At 45.2% G+C, this 26836-nt stretch overlaps 1 protein-coding gene across 11 annotated transcripts in view; it reads right to left on the bottom strand.

Moving 5' to 3' along the window:
* The window catches only part of LOC139276706 (protein FAM107B-like), a 270434-nt gene that overhangs the window by 36302 nt on the left and 207296 nt on the right, over positions 1–26836 (bottom strand). For 10 of the 11 annotated variants that reach the window (XM_070894681.1, XM_070894687.1, XM_070894689.1 and 7 more), the window contains one exon: positions 8824–8998. In XM_070894681.1, coding sequence (XP_070750782.1) covers positions 8824–8998 — 175 coding nt within the window. Of the gene's footprint in view, positions 1–8823; positions 8999–21026; positions 21083–26836 lie in introns of those variants that run through there. The other variant, XM_070894690.1, reaches the window with a different exon arrangement.

The raw sequence follows: 26836 nt of genomic DNA, 5'->3' as shown, positions 1-26836 counted from the left end.
TTCTGTTCACAACTGGGAAAATGTGCAATCTGAATCATTTCATTGTACATTCTATGGCCTAGAAATTCAGTATTCCCGAAAACAGGCGCATGGATCGCAATGTGATAGCAACCCGCACCCGTTCGGAGGACTGCAGGCAGCACATGATTGTAGTGTTCAGCCGGGCCCAAGTTCGTGCGAGGCTAGCTCCAATTAAAGCTTGCCTCCACTTCTTAAAGGCAGTCTGCACATCTTAAAGGGGAGGTGCCTTCTATCTGAAACAGTTGCTGGAACTGGTTGTGGAGGCAAGTGTTATAATGAAGGAGACTGAGTAATGGCTCAACAGGTCAGAGAAAGGGCTCTAAGGTTCTTGGATGCAGCAGTGGAGGCCTTGGTCCAGGAGGTCAACTTCAGGAGAGATGTCGTCTTTTCACAAAGGGCCAGGAGGCCCTCCAGGCAACAGACAAAATTATAGTGGGAGCAGAAGCCACTGTGGTAAATGCCAGCAGTGTTACCCCGAGGATCTGGACTCTGTGCAGGAAGAAGTTTAATGGCCTCTCAAGAATGGTCAAGGTCAGTGAATTCATCTTCAAATGCCATAGCCCAGCATCTGCACCACTAGCCTCACACATTGCTCAACGTACCACCCTCCCATCAATCACCTACCAATAATCTCTACCAAAGACAGCTCATACTGCACATTCATAGTTTCATCTCGCCCGCACATACGTACCACTGCTGCCCACATCTCACAGCTTGAACACAGTCAGCTATTCAATCATGACAGGCACATTGCCCAAAGACATTGCACCACACTTACTGACACACTTCCCTTTCTCTTACAGGAAACAGGTGGCGCACACAACTGGTGCCAGATGACCTTACCTGGCGGGGACAGGCTCGCCTGCATCATCTCTCTTCCTTGGAAGAGACGGTGCCGGCCATTCTTGGCAGGGGCAAGGCTGAGCCTGTGGCCAGTGACAGGACAGAAAGAATAGAAAATGCCAGCATCCTCATATGTTATTCTCTTTCTCACATCCCACTTGCCCCTCATCCCAAATCTCTTGATTTACAATCTGCACATGGTGTAAGCATGCACCTCTTGCTTTCCTTTCTCCCCTCACCACAACCCTACCCTTGTGCCTTTCCCATTTCAGATACCCAAGAAATCCAGCCTGCCCAGCCAGCGGGTCAATAGGAAGAGGGAGAGGAGAGTGAAGAAGAAGAAGAAGTAGAAACACCACCACTCGATTCCCCACTCCCAGGCACCAGCTCAGATACTGGCACTGCAAGGATTATAGAGGTGAGCTTAGAGGTGGGTTCTGCACGTGGTGAGTGACTGTGCACAAGTAGGTTGTAGCCAGGACAGGGGGAAAGGATAGCTTAGGTGCCAGCTCCCCAGGGGGGCGAGGTCGCACACGAGTTCTGCTGCACAGGATTCAGATGAAGATTTTAATGGGGAGGCCCGCAGAAAATTGCTGAGGGGTATACACAATGAAATGCTTAGTATATTGCCAGAAAGCCTGAATGCAATCCCAAGGAACATAGAATCATAGAAATTTACAGCACAGAAGGAGGCCATTTCAGCCCATTGTGTCCGTGCCGATCGACCAAGAGCTATCCAGCCTAATTCCACTTTCCAGCTCTTGGTCCGCTGCCCTGTAGGTTATGGCACTTTAAGTGCACATCCAAGTATTTTTTAAATGTGGTGACGCTTTCTGCCTCTACCACCCCTCAGGCAGTGAGTTCCAGATCCCCACCACCCTCTGGGTGAAAGCATTTCCCCTCATATCTTCTCTAAACCACCCTCCAATTACTTTAAATCTATGGCCCCTGGTTGTTAACTCCTCTGCCAAGGGAAACAGGTCCTTCCTATCCACTCTGTCCAGGCCCCTCATAATTTTATACTCTTCAATCAGGTCCCTCCTCAGCCTCCTCTGTTCCAAAGAAAGCAGACCCAGCATCTCCAATCTTTCCTCATAGTCAAAATTCTCCAGTCCAGGCAACATTCTGGTAAATCTCCTCTGCACACTTTCCAGTACAATCACATCTTTCCTGTAATGTGGTGACCAGAACTGCACACAGTACTCCAGCTGTGGCCTAACCAGTGTTTTATACGGTTCAAGCATAACCTCCTTGCTCTTGTATTCCATGCCACGACTAATAAAGACAAGTATTCCAAATGCATTCTTAACCACCTTATCTCTCTGGCCTGCTACCTTCAGGGATCTGTGGACCTGCACTCCAAGGTCCCTTTGTTCCTCTACACTTTTCAGTGTCTTACCATTTAATGTGTATTCCTTTGCCATGTTAGACCTCCCCAAATGGATTAACTCACACTTATCTGGATTGAATTCCATTTGCCACTGTTCTGCCCACCTGACCGGTACATTGATATCTTCCTGCAATCTGCAGCTTTCTTCTTCATTATCAACCACAGAGCCTATTTTAGTGTGATCTGCAAATTTCTTAGTCATACCCCCAACATTCAAGTCCAAGTCATTGATATATACCACAAAAAGTAAGGGACCCAGCACTGAGCCTTGCTGTATACAGCCTTCCAGTCACAAAACCACTCATCAACCATTACCCTTTGCTTCCTGCCTCTGAGCTAAAATGATGGTCAGAGCCTCTGCTATTTCCTCTTTTGCATCTCTTAAAAGCCTGGGATACATTTCACCTGAGCCTGGGGATTTATCCACTTTTAAAGCTGCTAAGCCCCTTAATACATCCTCTCTCACTATGTTTATCTCGTCGAATATTTCACACTCCTCCTCATTGCAATGTCTGCACCGCCCCTCTCTTTTGTGAAAACACATGCAAAGTATTAATTTAGATTCATACCCACATCTTCTGCCTCCACACACAGATTTCCTTTGTGGTCTCTAATAGGCCCCACTCTTTCTCTAGTTATCCTCTTGCTCTTAATGTCCCTGAAATTCCGATGTCCCGGGTCCGTATGAAGTTTCTACGGACCCGGGAAGGCATCGGAAAAGCCGGGTTTCAGCACGCAATGCGCATGCACTGAAAACTGGCTTTTTCGATCTGTCAAGTTTCTGGCTTGACAGATCTCGCGCATATCGGGAGCGAGGACACTTGCAGGGCAAGGTTTACGATATTTGCGAATATCTTGCCCAGCAAATGTCCTTTAAAATCTTGCGCCTGCAAAAGCAGATGTATAGCCTACTTTTACAGGCGCAAGTGTTTAAAAATACACAGAAACATTTAAAAATAAAGTTATAAAAACACATTTTATTGTTAAAAACCCTCCCCACTATGGTAAGTTTATTTTAAGGCTTAATTAAAAAAACTTTAAAAAAAGTTGGGAAAATATTTTTTTTTATAACAACTTTAATTTAAATGAATGTTAAATATGTAGTTTATTTTCTATTTTTTATTGTGTTTTGGGTATTTGGGGGGGCGGGTTTTTTTTCTCATTCATAGTAATAGGAGCTCCGGACTTACGGAACTTCTATTACAGGTGCAGCGTTTCGAATCTGGAACCCTCGGGACTGAGGCCTTTCCGGATTTAGCGTTTTGCCGGATTTTGGAACGTCTGTCTGACGTCACAAATTCGGAAACACCCGAGCCCAGGTTCGGGTATTTCCGGATTTCGGAACGTCAGAAAGGGGGAGGGGGACGGTGGGGGGGAGGGGTGTGGAGAGGGGGGTGCTCATCGACGTGGAGATGTTCGGGCGAGGCCCCGCTGCTGTGGAGATGTTCGGGTGGGCCCCGTCCACGTGGAGATGTTCGGGCGGGGCCCCGTCCACGTGGAGATGTTCGGGCGGGGCCCCGTCCACGTGGAGATGTTCGGGCGGGGCCCCGCTGCTGTGGAGATGTTCGGGTGGGCCCCGTCCACGTGGAGATGTTCGGGCGGGGCCCCGTCCACGTGGAGATGTTCGGGCGGGGCCCCGCTGCTGTGGAGATGTTCGGGCGGGGCCCCGTCCACGTGGAGATGTTCGGGCGGGGCCCCGTCCACGTGGAGATGTTCGGGCGGGGCCCCGCTGCTGTGGAGATGTTCGGGTGGGCCCCGTCCACGTGGAGATGTTCGGGCAGGGGCCCCGCTGCTGTGGAGATGTTCGGGTGGGCCCCGTCCACGTGGAGATGTTCGGGCGGGGCCCCGTCCACGTGGAGATGTTCGGGCAGGGGCCCCGCTGCTGTGGAGATGTTCGGGTGGGCCCCGTCCACGTGGAGATGTTCGGGTGGGCCCCATCCACGTGGAGATGTTCGGGCAGACCCCGTTGCTGTGGAGATGTTCGGGTGGGCCCCGCCACCGTGGAAGAGTTCCTTGTCTGGCCCGAGGTAGGTGGGATCGAGCAGCCGAGGTAAAGGGGAGGAAGGGGCGCTGGGGCAAAGTCGGTCCGCCGAGGCGGGGGGAGTCCGGATATCGGAACATTTTCCGGTTTCCGGACGACCCCGCCACGGATCGGCCTGGTGTCCGGATTCTGGAACATTCTGGATTCCGGAACTCCAGATTTTGGAGGTCGAACCTGTACTATGAATGAGAATCTATACTACACCTGATTGGCTGCTGTGTCCAGCTCCCGGCCTGTGCGCGTCCCCACGTGCACGCGCTGCGATGCGCAGTCACGGGAGGCCTCAGGCTCGGAAGTTCCAACGGGCGCAGCAGCAACAGGTAAGTGCGCATCTTTTTTCTCTTTTTCTGGGGCGAAGTTGGTCCGCCGAGGCGGGGGGAGTCCGGATATCGGAACATTTTCCGGTTTCTGGACGACCCTGCCACGGATCGGCCTGGTGTCCGGAATTTCAGGGCCATTATATTTATAAAATATCTTTGGGTTTTCCCTGATTTTGCTTGCCAACATTCTTTCATGCTCTCTATTTGCTTCCCTGATAGCTTTTTTAATTGTACCCCTGCACTTCTTACACTCCTTTAGAGTTTTTGCAGTGTTAAGTTTTTGGAATCTGTCATAAGCTTCCCGATTTTTCTTTATCTTACCAGATATGTCACTTGAGATCCAGGAGACTCTAGATTTGTTAGTCCCACCCTTTTTCTTTAAGGGAACATACTTGCTCTGTACCCTCAGGATCTCCTCCTTGAATGCCTCCCACTGCTCTGACACTGATTTACCATCAAGTAGCCAATTCCAGTCCACCTTGGCCAAATTCCATTTCAGCTCAGCAAAATTGGCTTTACCCCAATTGAGAACTTTTTTTTCTGGTCCAACGTTGTCCTTTTCCATAACGATCCTAAATCTTACTGAATTATGATCACTAGCACCAAAATGCTCTCTCACTGATATCCCTTCCACCTGCCCCTCTTCATTCCCCCAAACCAAATCCAGAACCACCCCCTCCCTTGTTGGGCTTGTTACATACTGGCTAAAGAAATTCTCCTGAAAGCATTTTCGGAATTCCGCACCCTCTGTACCATTCACACTACCTTTTTTCCCAGTTAATATTAGGGTAGTTGAAATCCCCCACTATTACAGCTCTATAATTTTTGCACTTCGCAGCAATTTGCCCACATATTTGTTCTTCTATCTCCCTCTCACTGTTTTGGGGTCTATAGTACTCTCCCAGCAGTGTGATTGCCCCTTTTTTGTTCTTCAATTCAACCCATATGGCCTCTTTTGATGACCCCCCTAACATATCATTCCTTCTCACAGTTGTAATTGTTTCTTTAATTAATACTGCGACCACCCCTCCTTTTCCCCCCCATCCCTCTATCCCTTCTGAAAACCCTGTAACCAGGAATATTGAGCTGCCATACCTGTCCTTCTTTCAGCCATGTCTCACTAATGGCTATAATATGGTACTGCCAAGTGTCCATCTGTGTTCTCAGCTTATCTGCCTTATTCCCTATACTCCTTGCATTGATGTATATACCATTTAGTGGTGCCAAACTCCCTTGTTGCCTATTTCCCAGCCCTTCTTTCCTCTGTCTTCCAAATTCACTTTCTACTTTTCTGCCGCCCAATTCCAGATTTGCTTCTCTCCCCACTGAATCTATTCTCCAGGTCCCATCCCCCTGCCAAGCTAATTTAAACCCTCCCCAACACCACTAGCAAACCCTCCCGTGAGAATACTGGTCCCGGCTCTGTTTGAGATGCAACCTGTCCGGTTTGTACAGGTCTCACCTCCCCCAGAAACAGTCCCAATGCCTCAGGAATCTAAAGCCCTCCCGCCTGCACCATCTCTCCAGCCACGATTTCATCTGCTCTATCCTCCTATTTCTGTACTCACTAGCTCATGGCACTGGGAATAATCTGGAGATCACTACCTTTGAGATTCTGCTTTTTAATCTCTCTCCTAGCTCCCTAAACTCTGCCTGCAGGACCTCATCCCTCTTTCTACCTATGTCATTGGTACCGATATGGACCACGACCTCTGGCTGTTCATCCTCTATCCCCAGAATGTCTTGCACTCGCTCGGTGACATCCTTGACCCTGGCACCAGGGAGGCAACATACCATCCTGGAGTCACTGACTATCGAACCCCTACCACTATTGCTCTTCTTCCTCCCCTGCTGTACAGCTGAGCCACCCGTGGTGCCGTGGACTTGGCTGCGGCTGCACACCCCAGTAGCACCGTCGCCCTCACCAGTACTCAGAACAGAATAGCGGTTGGAGAGCGAGATGCATTCAGGGGACTCCTGCACTATCTGCCTGGTCCTCCTTTTCTGTCCGGTGGTCACCCACTTCCTCCCTGCCTGCACACTCTTTAGCTGTGGGGTGACCATCTCTAGAAACGTGCTATCCACGAAATTCTCAGTCTCGCGGATGCACCGCATTGACTCCAGCCGCCGCTCAAGCTCCGAAACGCGGAGCTCAAGTTTCTGCAGCTGGGGACACCTCCTACACACGTGGTCGTCCAGGCTACGTGAAGCGTCCAGGACTTCCTCCACAGGATGTGCACTCCACAGGAAGGAGTCCAGCTCCAACCTTGCATAAAGCTTTTGGCAGAGCTTGAAGCCTATCCTTTCCAGCGTGGAAGGGGTGGGAGAATCCATTAACAGACTTGTGAACGCAACCATCATGCCGCACCTGATGACCAAAGTCTCAGCTTGCATTTCAGCACAAGCAGAAGCCACCCAACATCTGAGTGCTGCAATGGAAGCTCAGACTGAAGTTATGCAAGCACAGACTGCAGCCATCATGGCTGGGTCGACCAGTGTTGAAAGGGGCTTGCAGGATGTCACAGCAGTCTGTACTCTATCATATTACTAGAATCGTTGAGGCATTGCCCTTGGGGAATGGCAATTGATCCATGGAGGACAACCCTGCTCTCCTCTCTCAGGGTGACAGCATTTGTCCTCCCACCACTGCCACTCTGCCAGTGCCCTTGCTGTTGCCCATCAGCCAGCCAGCCCAAAATGCTGCCACCATGCTGAGGTGGTGCAGTCCAAAGCCGGGTCTACTAGGCCTAGAGTTCCTCAAGGTCGTTCTGCAAGGCCATCTGCAGTCTCCCACACAAAGTCAGCAGCCTTCCATCAGCCACTGGGGTAGCACTGTGTAGGAACACTAGGACTGTCAAAGGCACATGCAAGAAAGTCACTGAGGGAATGCGCAAGAGTGATTAGTTGATTTCTTGAAGTAATATTGGATGGATAAAGTTGGATTAGAATGTTTGCTTTGTGGTGGTTTTTGTTTCAGCATTGTGGTCAAGAGCATTGTGATGGTCAGTAACAGAAAAAGGTAAGGTGTTGGACTAATGCTGAATGGGAAATTGGGGTTTTGTTCACTTCTATCGCAGGTGGATGATTTGAACAGGGCCAGAAAGGGGCTATCCGGGATACCTCCTTTCTCCTGCTTCCTCCTCCTCCTCCTCTTTCTCCTGAGCCATATCTCTGATGGCAAGGGCTGTGCCCTCACGATGGCCAGTTTGTGGAGGATACAACAGACCACGATGAATCGGGACACATGCTCCACAGTGGTCCAGGCAGTGGAAATATTGCTTCAGCACCCCAATGGTCGTCTCTATGATGTTACGTGCGGCAGCTTGGCTCTCATTGTAAACATGCTGGCCATCTGTGGTTGGGTTGCAAAGCAGAGTCATGAGCTAGGTGGTCAAGGGATAGCCCTTGTCGCCCAGTAGCCACCCTTTGGTTTGTGTTGGTGGCTCCAAGGCTGAGGGAACAGTGGACTGGCGCAGAATAAAAGCATTATGACTGCTAACAGGATACTGGACATTTACCATCATGATGTGCTGAGCATGGTCGCATACCAACTGCTGCCTTGGGAAAGAGAAAAAAACAGAAAAAAAGAAAAAAAATAGAGGCAGGGGTTACGGTCTGAAATTGTTAAACTCAATGTTGAGTCCAGAAGGTTATCAAGTGCCTAAACAAAAGATGAGGTGCTGTTCCTTGAGCTTACGTTGAGCTTCATTGGTACAATGTAAGAGGCCGAGGACGGAGAGATCAGAGTGGGAGCTGATGATGATTCTGTCATTTCCATTTACCCCCATCTAGACTCGTCTTTTGTTTCTTAACTTGTCGCATTACCGTCTCCTTTTGCCTTGCACCATCTTCCCTTTTGTCTCTTAATCTCTCCTGTCTTCCACCCTATCACAGACCTTCCCTTTTGTTCTTTCCTCCCCTCCCCCCTTTCCCTGCCCCTACCCTTGCTTAAAAACCTGTTACATCTGAAAGTTTTTCCAGTTCTGACAAAGGGTCATCGACCTGAAACATTAACTCTGTTTCTCTTTCCACAGATGCTACCTGACATGCTGAGTATTTCCAGCATTTTCTGGTTTTATTATTTATAATAAATTGTCTAACCTATGTCCCATTGCATCTGTAAATCTACATGGCTCATCATTTGAATATCATTTAATAAAATGCAGTGCGGAGCCACAAGAAGGTAATATGAGTGTCAGTTTCCTCACCGCTGCTGGTTCATGAGAAGTTCTCTATGAAGTTCTTGGTGACTTCTGGAGGCTTTGACTGGATTAAGGAGCTTCTTGGGCCTGATAAGATCAGGGTTGTTATCAAAATAATCAGGCTCCGCCATGAGACTGCTGAACTCTGAGGGACTGCTGCGTCTTTCCGAGTACATGGAGGCTAAAGAAGAGAAGGTGAATATATTAATATTGTCAGCAAAAAAACCTGTCAATCCAACAAGCTTCCAAATGTACAGATGCTTAGAAATGAAGAGACTACTAGTAGTACATCTTTATAGTGCTTACAATTGTACATTGTAAATTCTATTTGGCCTTTCCTGCATAATAGTTTGCTGGAGATAATGACCCATTTCATAACAGTTGGAAGGTACTAATTAATTGGTGCAAGTTACGATGAAAGAGCTCACCTAAAGTTCTGGCCCATTTTTATGTTCATATTTTGATGTTCCTCAGATTTTCTAGGCCTGTATTCACTCGAGTTTAGAAGAATGAGAGGGGATCTCATTGAAACGTATAAAATTCTGACTGGGTTGGGTAGACTGGATGTGGGGAGGATGTTTCCCATGGCTGGGAAGTCTAGAACAAGGGGTCACAGTCTCAGGATACGGGGTAGGAAATTTAGGACCGAGATGAGGAGACATTTTTTCACTCAGAGGCTGGTGAACCTGTGGAATTCTCTATCACAGAAGGCTGTGGAGGCCAAGTCACTGAATATATTTAAGAGGGAGATAGATCGATTTCTAGAAACAAAAGGCATCAAGGGGTATGGGGGAAAAAGCGGGAATATGGTGTTGAGATAGAGGATCAGCCATGATCATATTGAATGGCAGTGCAGACTGGAAGGGCCGAATGGCCTACTACTGCTCCTATTTTCTATGTTTCTATGTTTCTGCCAGAAGTGACAGATGATTTTCAATTCTTCCATACATGGGCAGGCAGATTGAAACAATATGCAAATGAGAAAAAACACACGGTTTGATGTATGTTTCGTCATTTGCGCCAGAGTAAAGCTGAAGGCCAGGGGCACTTGAATCCGTTTCGTGATATCTTGAAAAGAATTGGAAGGCACCAATTAATTGGTGCAAGTTACAATGAAAGTTCTCACCCAAAGTTCTGGCCCATTTTTATGTCCCCATTTTGATGTTCCTCAGATTTTCTAGGCCTGTATTCACTCGAGTTTAGAAGAATGAGAGGGGATCTCATTGAAAGGTATAAAATTGTGACTGGGTTGGATAGACTGGATGCGGGGAGGATGTTTCCCCTGGCTGGGAGTGACTACTGTCAATGGAATGCTGTGGTTGCCCATGGAGGCCTGCGGCAGCAGTGCTCCACATGCCCTCCAGGTAAATATCTCAGTAGAAACAGGGGCCCATCATAATTGTGCTAATTGGCTGCAATCAAGGCAACATCTTCCTGGTGGGTGGAAGTCCTGTACACTGAAGGGGAGCACGCGGTGTCCACCGGTACGCTCGTGGCCTTCCGCGAGAGGTGGGCGCCGGAGGGACTGGAGTGCATCGTCACCCCCGGCAACCAAATTTTAATTTGATTTTATATGTTTTAAATTTGAATTTGTTTTAATTGCCAGGTTATAGTGTCCCCCTCCCCTTTTATAGGGGGCACTTGTAAATTATGGTTTTAGAGGCCAAAAAAAACACAAAAAAAACTACAAAACTACAAAAAAAAAAGGGCTTTGGGAAATGTTTGGAGTGTCCCCCAGATTGGGGGGCACAATTTAATGTTTAATATTGTTTACTCCAAAAGAGTTGTACACTGAAGGTGCGGCCCAAGCCTGTAATAATGAAATATCTGGACTGGTGGCCTACCCTTTGTATTTTCTGTTCTTGGAGAGTTGATTTGTACATTCCAATTGCATTCCTCTGTACTTATTCCCCTCATGGCTAATGTACACTTTGCATTAGACAGTCTGATGTCTGATAGACAACTAGGGAGTAATTTGACAACTGAAGTTAATGGAAATGAAAATCGGGAGATTTGTATAACGGGCGGCTGAATCGACAACACCCGTTTTACACGATCACTCGATAAAGTGTGACATACAGAAGTCTGAGCGTATACAAAGTTTTTCTATAATACTACAAGAAAATCTCCCACGGCTTCCTGTTTGCTTTTGTTGGCGTGTTTGAGATTGTGCAGTCCTTAGTTGGGTCCGCAGTTAAAATGGCGTGCGCGTCTCAAGGATGTCTTCGGGGCGCGGCTTTGACATTTAAATTAGGCCCTCTAGGGCAGTCCGAACTCCTATGCCTAAAGTCAGACAAGTGAAGGTCGGGGTGGGAATGCGTTGGGAATGCAGCATGAACCCACACGCCATCTTAACCCTCTGCTTACACCCTTCCTGCTGGGTGTGGTGGGTGAAAACCAGGCCTACAATTTGAACTGAGAAATCCAAAATACATTTTCTGTAAACAATAATTTCTAAATATAAACAAAAATATAGTTGCCACAATCATATACTTTACACCTTCTAAAATTAATTTTGCAGCTCGTTTCTGGCATTCTCTGATAGCCCGTCATCGTCATCATAGGTGATCCCTCGAATGAGGATAACTTGCTTCCACATGAGTTCACAGATGTTTCAATGAAGGACCTGATGTTCCAGACCTGAACTCCAATTGAGGGGGTAGAAGATGTCCGTGCGTGGATTTTTTTAACGTGTGGTGACTGTTGCACAACAGCCACCACACGGGCTTGACAGAGCTAGGCCTTTATCTAGTGGAAAGGGTTAACCAAGACGACTGGAGACCTGCCCTGCTGCATGGACCTAGTGCACATACATATCGCAGTGTGGGCTAGCCCGTGCTGCCCCTGGGCCCTCGGCTCTTCTGGGCCCCATACCCTCATTCGCCGCACGTCCACCACAATCTCTCACCCTTCCTCCGGCACAAACATTCACCGCACCTCCGCCACGATTCCTCACCGCTCCTCCACCACAAAAACACTCGCCGCACCTCCGCCACGATCTCCCGCCACACCTCCGCACCAAATATTCGCCGAACCTCCGTCATGATCACCCATCAAATCTCAGCCACGAGCCCTCATCACTCCTCCGCCCCGATCACTCGTGGCAAGTCCGCCATGACCTTTCCACTCCTCTGCTGTACCAGGGCCCCCGATGCTCCTACCCATGCTCCAAACAGCGACCTGGGTCAACCCATCTCGCTGCCAATTATCCAAATTATTCCTCAGATAAAATTCCTCAAATTAATGCTTTATGATGTTGTCAGATTTAAATAGCAAAATAAATAACTTACTCTGGCAAAAGCAAATTACTGCAGATACTGGAGATCTGAAATAAAAACAGAAAATTCTGGCAATACTCAGCAGGTCAGGCAGCATCTGTGGTCATCATGTGGAATTAACTTTGATTCTCTCTCCACAGATGCTGCCTGACCTGCTGAGTATTTCCAGTATTTACTGCTTTTATAAGAAATTACGTTGTGCTTTCCCACTCAACTGCAAAGGGCAGGATTTATGGGCAGTAGTTCGTCGAGGAGGCGGAGCGGGGAGATCGAGGCGGCCTACTAAAGGCCCAGGAGTCGGGAGGCTCGGGAGTTCGAGCATCGTTCGTCGAGGAGGGAGAGTGGGGAGATCGAGGCGGCCGACTAAAGGCCCAGGAGTCGGGAGGCTCGGGAGTTCGAGCAGCGTTCGTCGAGGAGGGAGAGCGGGGAGATCGAGGTGGCCGACTCAAGGCCAGCCGGTGCAGCTGCAGCAGGGAGGCAAAAAAGAAGTAGAAAGAAATCGAAAGGTGATGTCACAGCCAAGGGGGTAAGTGATTGGCTGGTGATTGGTAAGTAGTTTTTCTTTTTCTTTATCAGTAAGTAACCTCCAGCATTGTTATTGCCCAATTAAGTTTATTTAAGGGTTAAGTCATGGCAGGAGAGCTCGGATGCGTGTTATGCTCCTCCTGTACTATGTGGGAAGTCAGGGATGCTTCCTGACAGACCGCATTGCAGCACTGGAGCTGTGGGTGGATTCACTCTGGAGCATCCACGATGCTGAGAATAACGTGAATAGCATGTTTAGCGAGTTGGTCACACCGCAGGCAAAGGGTACACAGCCAGATAGTAAATGGGTGACCAAAAGCAAGAGCAGTGCAAGGAAGGTAGTGCAGAGGTCCCCTGTGGTCATCCCCCTGCAAAACAGATACCCCACTTTGGGTACTGTTGAGGGGGATGACTCATCAGGGGAAGGCAGCAGCAGCCAAGTTCATGGCATCATGGGTGGCTCTGCTGCACAGAGTGGGAGAGCTATAGTGATAGGGGATTCAATTGTAAGGGGAATAGATAGGCGTTTCTGTGGCCGCAACCGAGACTCCAGGATGGTATGTTGCCTCCCTGGTGCAAGGGTCAAGGATGTCTCGGAGTGGGTGCAGGACATTCTGAAAAGGGAGGGTGAACAGCCAGTTGTCGTGGTGCATATAGGTACCAACAATATAGGTAAAAAATGGGATGAGGTTCTACGAGACGAATTTAGGGAGCTAGGAGCTAAATTAAAAAGTAGGACCTCAAAAGTAGTAATCTCACCAGTGCCACGTGCTAGTCAGAGTAGGAATCGCAGGATAGCTCAGATGAATACGTGGCTTGAGCAGTGGTTCAGAAGGGAGGGATTCAAATTCCTGGGGCATTGGAACCAGTTCTGGGGGAGATGGGACCAGTACAAAGCGGGCGGTCTGCACCTGGGCAGGACCGGAACCAATGTCCTCGGGGGAGTGTTTGCTAGTGCTGTTGGGGAGGAGTTAAACTAATATGGCAGGGGGACGGGAACCGATGCAGGGAGACAGAGGGAAATAAAAGGGAGACAGAGGCAAAAGATAGAAAGGAGAATAGTAAAAGTGGAGGGCAGAGAAACCCAAGGCAAAAAACAAAAAGGGCCACATTACAGCAAAAGTCTAAATGGGCAAAGTGTGTTAAAAAGACAAGCCTGAAGGCTCTGTGCCTCAATGCGAGGAGTATTCGGAATAAGGTGGACAAATTAACTGCGCAGATAGCAGTTAATGGATATGATGTAATTGGCATCACGGAGACATGGCTCCAGGGTAACCAAGGCTGGGAACTCAACATCCAGGGGTATTCAACATTTAGGAAGGATAGACAAAAAGCAAAAAGAGGTGTGGTGGCGTTGCTGGTTAAAGAGGAAATTAATGCAATAGTAAGGAGGGACATTGGCTTGGATGATGTGGAATGGGTGGAGCTACGGAATACCAAAGGGCAGAAAACGATGGTGGGAGTTGTGTACAGGCCACCAAACAGTAGTAGTGAGGTTGGGGACAGTATCAAACAAGAAATAAGGGATGTGTGCAATAAAGGTACAGCAGTTATCATGGGCGACTTTCATTTACATATAGATTGGGCTAACCAAACTGGTAGCAATGCGGTGGAGGAGGATTTCCTGGAGTGTATTAGGGATGGTTTTCTTGACCAATATGTCGAGGAACCAACGCAAGAACTGGCCATCCTAGTCTGGGTGATGTGCAATGAGAAGGGACTAATTAGCAATCTTGTTGTGCGAGGCCCCTTGGGGAAGAGTGACCATAATATGGTAGAATTCTTTATTAAGATGGAGAGTGACAGAGTTAATTCAGAGACTAAGACCCTGAACTTAAGGAAGGCTAACTTTGACGGTATGAGGCGTGAATTGGCTAGAATAGACTGGCAAAGGATACTTAAAGGGTTGACGGTGGATAGGCAATGGCAAACATTTATAGATCACATGGATGAACTTCAACAATTGTACATCCCTGTCTGGAGTAAAAATAAAACTGGGAAGGTGGCTCAACTGTGGCTTACAAGGGAAATTAAGGATAGTGTTAGATCCAAGGAAGAGGCATATAAATTGGCCAGAAAAAGCAGCAAACCTGAGGACTGGGAAAAATTTAGAATACAGCAGAGGAGGACAAAGGGTTTAATTAGGAGGGGGAAAATAGGGTACGAGAGGAAGCTTGCCGGGAACATAAAAACTGACTGCAAAAGCTTCTTTAGATATGTGAAGAGAAAAAGATTAGTGAAGACAAATGTAGGTCCCTTGCAGTCAGACTCAGGTGAATTTATAATGGGGAACAAAGAAATGGCAGACCAACTGAACAAATATTTTGGTTCTGTCTTCATGAAGGAAGACACAAATAACCTTCCGGAAATACTAGGGGACCGAGGATGTAGTGAGAAGGAAGAATTGAAGGATATCCTTATTATGCGGGAAATTGTGTTGGGGAAATTGATGGGATTGAAGGCCGATAAATCCCCGGGGCCTGATGGTCTTAAGGAAGTGGCCCTAGAAATAGTGGATGCATTGGTGATCATTTTCCAACAGTCTATCGACTCTGGATCAGTTCCTATGGACTGGAGGGTAGCTAATGTAACACCACTTTTTAAAAAGGGAGGGAGAGAGAAAACGGGTAATTATAGACCGGTTAGCCTGACATCGGTAGTGGGGAAAATGTTGGAATCAATTATTAAGGATGAAATAGCAGCGCATTTGATCGGTCCAAGTCAGCATGCTTGACAAATCTTCTGGAATTTTTTGAGGATGTAACTAGCAGAGTGGATAAGGAAGAACCAGTGGATGTGGTGTGGTGTATTTGGACTTTCAAAAGGCCTTTGACAAGGTCCCATATAAGAGATTGGTGTGCAAAATCAAAGCACATGGTATTGGGGGTAATGAACTGGCGTGGATAGAGAATTGGTTGGCAGACAGGAAGCAGAGAGTCGGGATAAACCGGTCCTTTTCGGAATGGGAGGCAGTGACTAGTGGAGTGCCGCAGGGCTCAGTGCTGGGACCCCAGCTCTTTTCAATATATATTAATGATTTGGATGAAGGAATTGAGTATAATATCTCCAAGTTTGCAGATGACAATAAACTGAGTGGTGGTGTGAGCTGTGAGGAGGACGCTAAGAGGCTGCAGGGTGATTTGGTCAGGTTAGGTGAATGGGCAAATGCATGGCAAATGCAGTATAATGTGGATAAATGAGGTTATCCACTTTGGTGGCAAAAACACGAAGGCAGAATATTATCTGAATGGCGGCAGATTAGGAAAAGGGGAGGTGCAACGAGACCTAGGTGTCATGGTTCATCAGTCATTGAAAGTTGGCATGCAGGTACAGCAGGCGGTGAAGAAGGGAAATGGCATGTTGCCCTTCATAGCGACGGGATTTGAGTTTCAGAGCAGGGAGGTCTTACTGCAGTTGTACAGGGCCTTGGTGTGGCCTCACCTGGAATATTGTGTTCAGTTTTGGTCTCCTAATCTGAGAAAGGACGTTCTTGTCATTGAGGGAGTGCAGCAAAGGTTCACCAGACTGATTCCAGGGATGGCTGGACTGATATATGAGGAGAGACTGGATCAACTGGGCCTTTATACACTGGAGTTTAGAAGGATGAGAGGGGATCTCATAGAAACATATAAGATTCTGACGAGATTGAACAGGTTCGATGCGGGAAGAATGTTCCCGATGTTGGGGAAGTCCAGAACCAGGGGACACAATCTTAGGATAAGCTGTAGGCCATTTAGGACTGAGATGAGGAGGAACTTCTTCACTCAGAGAGTTGTTAACCTGTGGAATTCCCTGCCGCAGAGAGTTGTTGATGCCAGTTCATTGGATATATTCAAGAGGGAGTTAGATATGGCTCTTATGGCTAAAGGGATCAAGGGGTATGGAGAGAAAGCAGGAAAGGGGTACTGAGGGAATGATCAGCCATGATCTTATTGAATGGTGATGCAGGCTCGAAGGGCCGAATGGCCTACTCCTGCACCTATTTTCGATGTTTCTATGTTTCTAGGTGCTAGCACAGAGGATGTTTCTCTGAAGTAAAAATGAAATAGTTGATGATAGTTTGAATGTGAAACTTTATTTGAGTAAAGCTTTTAAATTTATTATACAGCTGTTTATTAAATAATCTAGAAAAATAAATTCCTGTTGCTGCAGGAGGGATTGTTTCAAGTTGTACACTTGTATGCTGGGAAATTCTTCACTCTGCACATGCTCAGACTGCTGCACCTAGGGAATTGTGGGCATAAACATTCTTGTGGAGGGAAAACTACCAATTGCAATCCCAGGAGTGAGAGGGAGGCTGAGACCTTGAAATAAAACTTTTACTAAACTGCAGGTCTGTGGTAAATTCAATCGTGTTATTGTGAAATATGTAATTATTGATGTTTTAATTTTGTTTAAAACCTCATGTTTGGAAATCTGAAATTTCCATTATTGAGAAAAAGTGTTGGACAAAAAATAAAATATTTTTAAGTGATCTGATTGGTTCGTTTGGTCAGCCTTCTGCTGTAATAAATGAATATATGAGTGAATTACAATGAATACATTTGCATGCCATCCATTAGAGGGGAGAAATTTGCTTGCGATAGGAACATTTATATATCACCTACAGGAAGCTTTGATAAATTCTAAATTATCATAAATTAATAACTAAATGTGGCAGGGAAAATTAGACAATCAGAACAAGGTAGAAAAAAGGGCTAGAGAATAAAGTGTGACAGAAAAAGCATGGCAGCAAAATAAGTGTTAAACTGACAGCAATTGTATCCGACAAGAAACAACACGATTTAACTATGATAAGGCAGATTTTGAGGAAATAAGAGGTGGATTAGACAACACAGTTAGAAGGAAATGACATGGAAAGAAATGTGGATTATGTTAAAGCTACTATACACAGAATACAGAACAGATGTATACCACTAGTAAGGATATTGCAAATTCACAGGTCTGCAGAAGACAATTCCTCATGTTCAGAATCACTCCCGTCCACTCCCGTATGTGGACCTCAGAAACATTCACATTTTTCAATCTGATAATAATTACGTTTGCAACACCTTAATCTAAGGTGACACAGATAATTGTATAAAGATATCACAGTGAAGTTTTTAATTTTAAAACAGATCTCATTACATTTGTGTATAATGTAACGGTACATTAATGTAATGTTTATTCATGTCATTTTGACAGAGAAATGTGGTGCATTGGTGAGTAGCAACACAACTAAGCCCCTGACAACCTTTGAACAGAGCATGTTGGTCTACATTGATATGGAGACAGAGAACATAATCCTGTCGAAGAGTTGCATACCCTGGTATGTGCCAAATGTATCACGTCTTCTCTTCATATCTAGAGCAGCTAATTACTCAATCAGTCTTTTACTTCATTACATACAAAGGCAATGGTGAATTGGCAAACTGCACTAAAGCACTGGTAAATGTATCTCTGCTCTGTTTACAGATGATGGGACAGAAAGCAGTGGGATGCAGTCGGGCCCACAGCAGCACGTAACACCTGAGCATCCAGCTTCACCATTTGCACTCGCATCAAGTGCTCAACCCTATACTAGCATCTTAGAACTTATAGACATGTAGAAGCAGGAAGAAACACTACTGTACAACACAACGGTGGAGAAGGGGTGGGCGCAGATGACAGTCAACAGATGTTTCCATTTTTGTTGGCCAGCTTTTGCTAGTTTTCGAGGTTGGCATGTATTCTGGAAGTACTAGGGGACCGAGGGTCTAGTGAGAAGGAGGAACTGAAGGATATCCTTATTAGGCGGGAAATTGTGTTAGGGAAATTGATGGGATTGAAGGCCGATAAATCCCCGGGGCCTGATAGTCTGCACCCCAGAGTACTTAAGGAAGTGGCCATAGAAATAATGGATGCATTGGTGATCATTTTCGACTCTGGATCAGTTCCAGAGGGAGTTAGATATGGCTCTTATGGTTAAAGGGATCAAGAGTACGGAGAGAAAGCAGGAAAGGGGTACTGAGGTGAATGATCAGCCATGATCTTATTCAATGGTGGTGCAGGCTCGAAGGGCCGAATGGCCTACTCCTGCACCTATTTTCTATGTTTCTATGTTTCTATGTTTATATCATGTCCTCTACCCAAGGCATTAATGTCAAGAGACTGATCCACATTATGTATTCAACCAGCCTCTTTTGGGATGCAGGAAGCATATGATCGCATTGCTGTTTGTTTGTGGGAACGTGCTGTGGGCAAATTGGCTACCACGTTGCCTACATTACAACAGTGACTATTCTTCAAAGAAAAAGTACTTCAGTGGTTATAAAGCGCATTGGGATGTCCAGTGGTTGTGAAAGGCGCTGTATAAATGCAAGTTTTATTGCAGTACACATAAGCATAGTTAGCAGCAACGATGATTTAGAATTTTCCAATGCCAGATAAAAATACTGATTTTTCTAGTAAAACATTGAAAAGCTGATCGTCAGTTTTAAAAGATGATGGTTGGCATGTGTGCTGATGACCAAATTGCTTTCCGCTAATATTGCTATTGTTGAAGCAGCTCACGACATGGAATCCCTTAAAGAAGGGATCCTGACGTCTGTCCTTTAAAGAATTGTGGAGCCTTCAAGATGTGCATTGTTATTTTTTATACATAGGATTACATAGGCTATACGGCACAGAAAGAGGCCATTGGCCCAACCAGTCCATGTCGGCGTTTACGCTCCACTTGAGCCTCCTCCTGTTTTTCTTCATCTAAATCTGTCAGAATAACCCTCTATTCCCTCCTCCATCGTATGCTTATCTAGCCGCCCCTTAAATGCATCTATACTATTTGCCTCAACTACTCCCTGTGGTAGCAAGTTCCACATTCTCGCCACCCTCAGGGAATTCAGAAGAAACTTGTTTACCCAATTTGATTTGTTGGTTATCTTATATTGATGGCCCCTAGTTATGCTCTTCCCCACAAGTGGAAACATTCTCTCTGTATCCACTCTATCAATTTTAAAGACCTCTATTAGGTCACCCCTCAGCCTTCTTTTTTCAAGAGAAAAGAGACCCAGCCTATTCATCCTTTCCTGATATGTATACCCTCGCATTTCTGGTATCATCCTTGTAAATCTTCTCTGCACTCTCACCAATGCCGCTATATCCTTTCTAGAATATGGCGACCAGAATTCCACGCAGTACTCAAAGTGTAGTCTAACCAAGATTCGATACAAGTTTAGCATAATTTCCTTATTTTTCAATTCTATCTCTCTAGAAATAAACCCTAGTGCTTGGTTTGATTGTTTATGGCCTTGCTAACCTGTGTTGCTACTTTTCATGATTTGTGTATTTGTACTCTGAAATCCCTTTGTTCCCCTACCCCACCTAGACTCTCACCCTCCAAGTAATGTAACCTCCCTATTCTTCCTACTAAAATGTAACACCTCACATTTATCTTGTGTTGAAATTCATTTGCTAATTATATGCCCATTCTGCAAGCTTATTAATGTCTTCCTGTAATTTGTTGCATCCTCCTCAGTATTGACCATCATCCCCAATTTGGTATCATCCGTAAATTTAGAAATTGTGTTTTTGATTCCAAAGTCTAACTATAACTTGTGAGCAACAGTGGGCCCAGCATTGCTCCTTGTGGAACAACATTACTTACCTACTGCCACTGTGAATAGCTACCTCTCACCCCTACTCTCTGCTTTCTGTCTTGAAGCCAGCTAGCTATCCATTCTGCTACTTGTTCCCTGACTCCACATTCTCTGACCTTATTCATTAGTCTATTATATGGTACCTTATCAAAGGCCTTTTGAAAATCTAGATACATTACATCCACTGCATTACCCTTGTCTACTCTCTGTTACCTCTTTTGTTATATTTTTGCATTCTATTTTCTCTTTTAGTAGGGAATCCATTATTTTTCCTACCACCGATGTTAAGCTGACTGGTCTATAGTTCCCTGCACATGTTCTATCTCCTTTCTTAAATATAGGTATTACATTAGCCATCCACCAGTTCTCTGGCACTACACCTTTTTTAACAAATTTTTAAGTATGTGTAGTAATGCTTCTGCTATCTCTTCCCTAGATTCTTTTAAAATGCATGGATGTAATCCATCCGGACCAGGGTTTTTTTCCTCTTTGAGTTTGATTAGTTTGTTTAATATATCTCCTCCTTTTATTTTAGATGCAGTTATTTCATTACTAATTTCATGATATAATTTCATGTCCATCTGTTCTATCTCCCTAGTAAATACTAAAGCAAAGTAATTACTTAATATTTCTGCTCTCTCTCTTATTATTGCCTGTGGTATTATCCTGTCCATTCCTTAGTGACCCGATTCCCATCCCAACCTTCCTTTTTTATTTATGCATCTATGAAATATTTTACTATTTTGTTTTATGTTCCTTGATAATTTAATTTTACAGTTCCTCTTTGACTTACCAATTGTTTTTTTGACTTCTCTCCTAATCTCTTCATATTCTCACTTATCATGCTCTCCTCTGCTGTCCATGTACTTAATGTAAGCTTCTTTCCTTACCCTCAATTTTTCCTTCATGCCTTAAGCAACAAAAACATTTAAAAATCTGTAACTATAAACGTGTTAAATCATCACTTAACAGTCGTTACACTATTGGCTGCATGCTGCATACAACAGGAAGAATGTCTCTTATTACAGTCGTATCATTTTCAATTAGAAATGATCCTATACTCTTAGTTTTGAATGTTCTGAGCATGTAGCATAAATCCTAGCATCCCCATTTTGTGCTTATTTTTTTAAGTGGAATATATTTTTCCTGTACTCTGTTGAACACCATTTTAAATGTTTCCCATTGCTGTTCTAAGTCATAATTTGCCAATATTGATGTCCATTTTATTTCCCAAGTTCTATTCTCAGCCCCTTGAAATCAGCTTTTCTCCAATCTATTACCCTGGTCTTCATCATACTTATGTCCTTCTCAATTATTACCTTAAAGCATATTATATTGTGGTCACTATTGCCTAGATGTTCCCCTACTTTTACTTCTCTTATCTATTCTGGTTCATTCCCCATTACTAGATCCGATAGCGAATCCTCCCTTGTTGGGCTTTTTCGATATTGGGTTAGAAAGGAGTCCTGTACACATTGTAGGAACTCCATTCCCTTAACCCTTTACCTACCTCTTCTGTCCAATTAATATCAGGGTAATTGAAATCCCCCATGATTATTATTCTATGTTTTGTACTCGTTTCCCTAATTTGTCTGCATATTCCTTCCTCCACCTCCCTTCCACTATTCGGTGGTCTGTAGACATTTACAAAAACAAACAGATTTCCTGAAGTTTCTGCACTGCTGTGTTTTTATAGTTTATACCATGAGGAAAACATACTTGCTTTTGCTTTTGGCACACAAACATTATTTTGTGCAATATTTCTGAAAATACATGATCTGAAACACACGTTGCCATCTTGCCAACTATTAAGGCAGAAAAACAAATGCAGTCAGTAATGGACCAAGATGTTTCGAAATAGCTCTAAATAATGCCACTCATGGCGCGACTGCAGCTTAGGAATGATCCAAGCCATCTCCCAAATTCAGTTGCCGTTCTTGTCCTTGTTGATAGTGTAAAACAGTTCTCATCAGTCTGAATAGCCGAGATATTCCACTTTACAAACTTAGATTCCATTTTTGGTATCGGTGCGCCCATGACTCTGGATAATCTTCTGGTCTCCGGGTCATTCACATAATTTAGGCAGACTCTGCCTCTGCCTCAGACTCGGCCTCTGCCAAGTAGTCCCTCTGCAATGGCAGTTAGATTGGCAGTAGACCTCAGTGGCCCATCACAGCGTAATGTTACCCACTACCTCAGGACTGCTGTTGTAAAAGATTTTTGAAACATTGTCGCCGAAGCCTATATCATCAACTACTTAATGATCAATTTTATGGTTTTTGGGGGAATTTACATTTTATAAAGGACCCTTTGCCATCACAGCAATACTGGATGCCCAGGATGAACAGGCCTCCCTGGTATCACATGTAATAGGAAATAAATCAGATGATGTATTTCTGTCATTTGCATATCATTACATTAACCCCGCCCATATATGGGCAGAAATATAATACGTCCTGCATCACTTCCGTTGTGAAATCCTGGAAATGGCGGGGGTGAATGGGGAGTTGCTGGAGCGATTCGAGTCACATTTACCACCAAAGTCCACCTGTGAGCCAGTGTAACTTGAGCAGGAAAATCTAAGTCAATAAATCCAAAGACTGATCATGATATACAGAGAAAGATCAACATTGATTTGCTAACTATACTGAGGATGTCTCTTGAGACATGTTTGGATTGTTACAGCAAATCATACAGAATGGATACAACATTATTTGATCCGTTCCCGAGAGAAAAAAAAAGCCAAATTTCTTCCAGTATAATGTGTTTCATAATTAAACTGAGAGAGGTTTAATTCAGCACCTAATTTCAGCAATACGTAATATTTTTATGTTGACCCAGCACTTTCACAGGTGGCCCAGAGACAGCACCTCATCTAAAGAACATTCAATAAATCAATACTGCTCTGGGTAGCCAAACAATGAAGACAATCTATTCACTTCTCAGCACTTCTCAGTTTAAATTGAGAACTGACAGTTCTGGGTTAAGCCATGGGGTGAGCAAGGGGGATTTTGACTCACACTTTTGTTTCCCTCTTCAAAACATCTTGGGGGTGGGGGGGGGGAATTGCCCTCTTCTTTAAGACCCGTTAATGGGGCAGTAAACCCTTTCCGGCCCATATGCAATTGCCCTCTGGCCGGGGGCAGCGGGAACGGGTTTCCGCCACGCCCTGTGTTTCTGCCCCGCCCGGCGCACCAAGCCCTTGTCGGCCATGCGCCGACCTCTTACCGCCCGGCGCTGAGCCCTTACCGCCTGGCGGCGGCCCTTTTCCACCCTGCAGGGGGAGTTGCCCCGCGGGACTCCTGAGTCGGCTCGACAATGGCGGCCGCTGGTTTGGCCGGGCCGGCAACAGGTAGCTCAGCACCCCCTCTTGGGTGCCGGCCGAACACCTCTCTGGTGGCCCAATGGGCGCCACGTCGGTCTCACAGCGTCTCTCCCCTTTAAGTGATTGACACCGCCCCGCTCCTGACCTGAACCCGCCCATACACTACCTCAAACAGCGCCCCATAGTGCTGCGAGGCGGTGACAGAGTGAAAGAGCCGAATTTTCCAGTTCTTCCCTGCGACTCCCACCGGGTTGTAAATCTCTGCTTAAATCGAACTGCCCTCTCCAATTTCTCACTGAGGGTAATTTTGACCCCCTTGTCTATATCATATATCCATGCATACAGATAGATAGTAATCTATATCTACCTACACACACACACACATTTTGTTTTACTGCAGAAAATAGTTCCTTTAGCTAACTTTCAATTTATTTGATTGATATCAAATATTTACTTATCTCAAATGGCTTATTATATACAGGAATTCTCCAACAAGGTGCTCCAACAACGAGGAAGTTTTATTCATGTCTTGCTTGGACATCAGCAAGAACTTACTTCAGGTAATCAGAGTTTGACTCCATTAAAGAGACATCAACAATTAAATGAGTATGTATTGCGATAATAACAGCCAAGTCCCCTTCTCCAGTTCAATCGTTATTGCTGCTAACTATTACCCAAGTCTTTTGCATAAATGTTCATTTTTATCTTTGCTAAATTATGGGTCGGGGGGCGGGGGGGGGGGTGGGGGAGAGGGAGGGGCGCGGGGGAATTTTAGTTGCCAGCAGTTTTCCGGTAGGAAAATGCAGATTTCAGTTCATTTCCTGCCCGACCATCACAGCATGAGGCCATGGCCATTTTAACCATTGGGCCTCAGTAAGATGCCATCGATCCACCAAAAGGGTAAGAAGTGGGTGGGAAGCAGATGTCGGGCTCTGGAAAATCAGGGAGCCGTTGGACACCTGCCAGCATAGCCAAGTGTGGAAGAGGGGGAAAGAGTCCGGGGAAGGGTAGGCCTAAACTTTCCTGGTGGGACCAGGAGGAACTGTCCTTTGGCCACACAAAAGTAGTAAAAAAACTTTGCTGGACGGATTCTGCATCTTCCCGATCCTCTGCATGCAGATCTTCGCCTGACAGGAAGATCGTGATGCTTTTTCGCTCAAGTCAAATCGCTATCGGGGCCCCGATGACCTCATCAGAACCTGGTTTGCATATGTGAATTAGGACCCCGTTGGCTTTGGGCAGATGGTTAAAATCCAAATTGGCGGGATCTAGGTGGCTTTCTGGCGAGTAAGTAACCCTAGGTATTTTAACCGCCCCCACAGCCAGTTTCTACCAAAGGGTAGGTTTAAAATCCCCCTGCCCCTCAAAGTGTCGATTAGCCTTTGCTGATTCTCATTACATTAACTAAAATTGGCGTGTAAAATTCTGTTGCTGCTTTGTAGCTGGAATATTATGGCACAAAAGCATCAGAAAGAAGCTTTGATTGCTTTCAAAAGTTTGTTTATAACCCCACTCCCCAAGCACACATTCCATTTAAGGGAGAACAATAAATGGGTATGAATGAATGGGGATCTGGAATATTTCCACTCCATTAAAGCTGAGTTGGTGAGTGATCACCACCAGGGCATCATGTAGGTCTGTGGCCGGTTTCTACCATCATGGTAGAAGTCATGATGCCCAGTCGCCCACTATCCCCGCACTCTTTGACCCAGCTCAGCAAGTCAGAGGCTGACTGCTTGCGGAAAGGGCTATCCTCTTTATGACTGGCATAGAGCCATGGGACCACTACAGCGATCCTTGAGCAGACTGCTTAAACAATGCTTTTGCTGCCTAGACAGGTCTAGGGGCTTTCTGCAGTACAGCCCAGATTCTCTCCTGGACTGTGATTGTCTGCTGCATTCTGCACAAATTTGCAACGGCAACAGCATAGGTCTGCAGTCTAAAACAATAAATAGAAAGCCCTTGCTTTCCTCTCAAAATTATGTATTTCTTTTACAATTTGAACCTCTGATTTTCAACTAAGGGTTCAGCCCAGAGAGGGGTTTGTGTGGCTTTGAAAATAGCTTGCGTGACACAAATAGATTTCATACTGAAGAAAAATAGCATAAAATGATTTGTTTGCACAGTCCTTTTGATAAACAGAACCCGAAACGGATACCAATCACAACACAATAAATAGAAAGCCCTTGCTTTCCTCTCAAAATTATGTATTTCTTTTACAATTTGAACCTCTGATTTTCAACTCGCTGGTAATTCTCTGACAATGTCCACTGCATAACGCAGAGAGAGGCAATTCTGTACCTGTAGCCTAGATCCTGCCTTCTATTTGATTATAATATGCAATGCTTTACTTATGTAAATAAATGCGTGATTCTGTGAAGCAAACTTGGGAGCCCAGTTAAGATGGAAAATAAACAGCAGTTTCGGTGTTGTTATTGCAGTCACTTACCTTCAAACTCTAAACTAATACTTTGCATTTTTCAGCCGTTGAAGTTTCCTTTGTATCAGTGCTTTGTTAGGATCAGGAGGACAGCCTCACAGATCAAACCTGTGACGCTGTGTATCTCTTGAATGTCAACAGTTTAAAGTACAACTCCGCATTGGATTTCACAAGCACTATGATGGTGTTTACTTATTTAAGTTATATTATTAGTTCTCACATAGAACACAGACCCACCTTCCTTCCCCAGCTAATGTTTCAACATTCTCATTACTGTGCTTTATACAATGCCAAGAATGCCTCTATGTGCACAAGGATAACTGTGCCTCGGATTTAATGAATGTGTTTCCTAACAACATAAATCACTTACACTGCAATGGTAAACTCTATCATTGGGGCAGAAATTCCGGCCTCCTGGGTCCGTACGGACTGTGTACAGATCCGGGAAGGCATCACAAATGCCGGTTTTCAGCGCACAATGCGCATGCGCTGAAATATCGGCTTTTCTGATCTGTCAAGCTCCAGCTTGACAGATCCTCCGTATCTCGGCAGCCAGGACATTCGCATGGGAAAGATTGCGATATTTACCCATATCTTGCCCAGCAAATATCCTAAAAACTCTTGCGCCTGATAAAAGCAGGCGCATAGCCTACTTTTACAGGAATAAGAGTTTTAAAACACACTTAAAACATAAAAACTAAAATTAAAAAAACACATTTTAAATTTAAAAACCCTGCCCACTACGTTAAATTTATTTTAAAGCATAATTAAAAAAACTTTTTTTTAAAAATCAAAAATATATATTTTTATTAATACATAGATAACTTTCAGTTAAATT

The sequence above is a fragment of the Pristiophorus japonicus genome, chromosome 12 (genome assembly GCF_044704955.1).
Source record: "Pristiophorus japonicus isolate sPriJap1 chromosome 12, sPriJap1.hap1, whole genome shotgun sequence".
NCBI lineage: Eukaryota > Metazoa > Chordata > Chondrichthyes > Pristiophoridae > Pristiophorus > Pristiophorus japonicus.
Note: the sequence above shows the minus strand (reverse complement) of the source record. Positions and strands in the feature narration are given on the sequence as shown.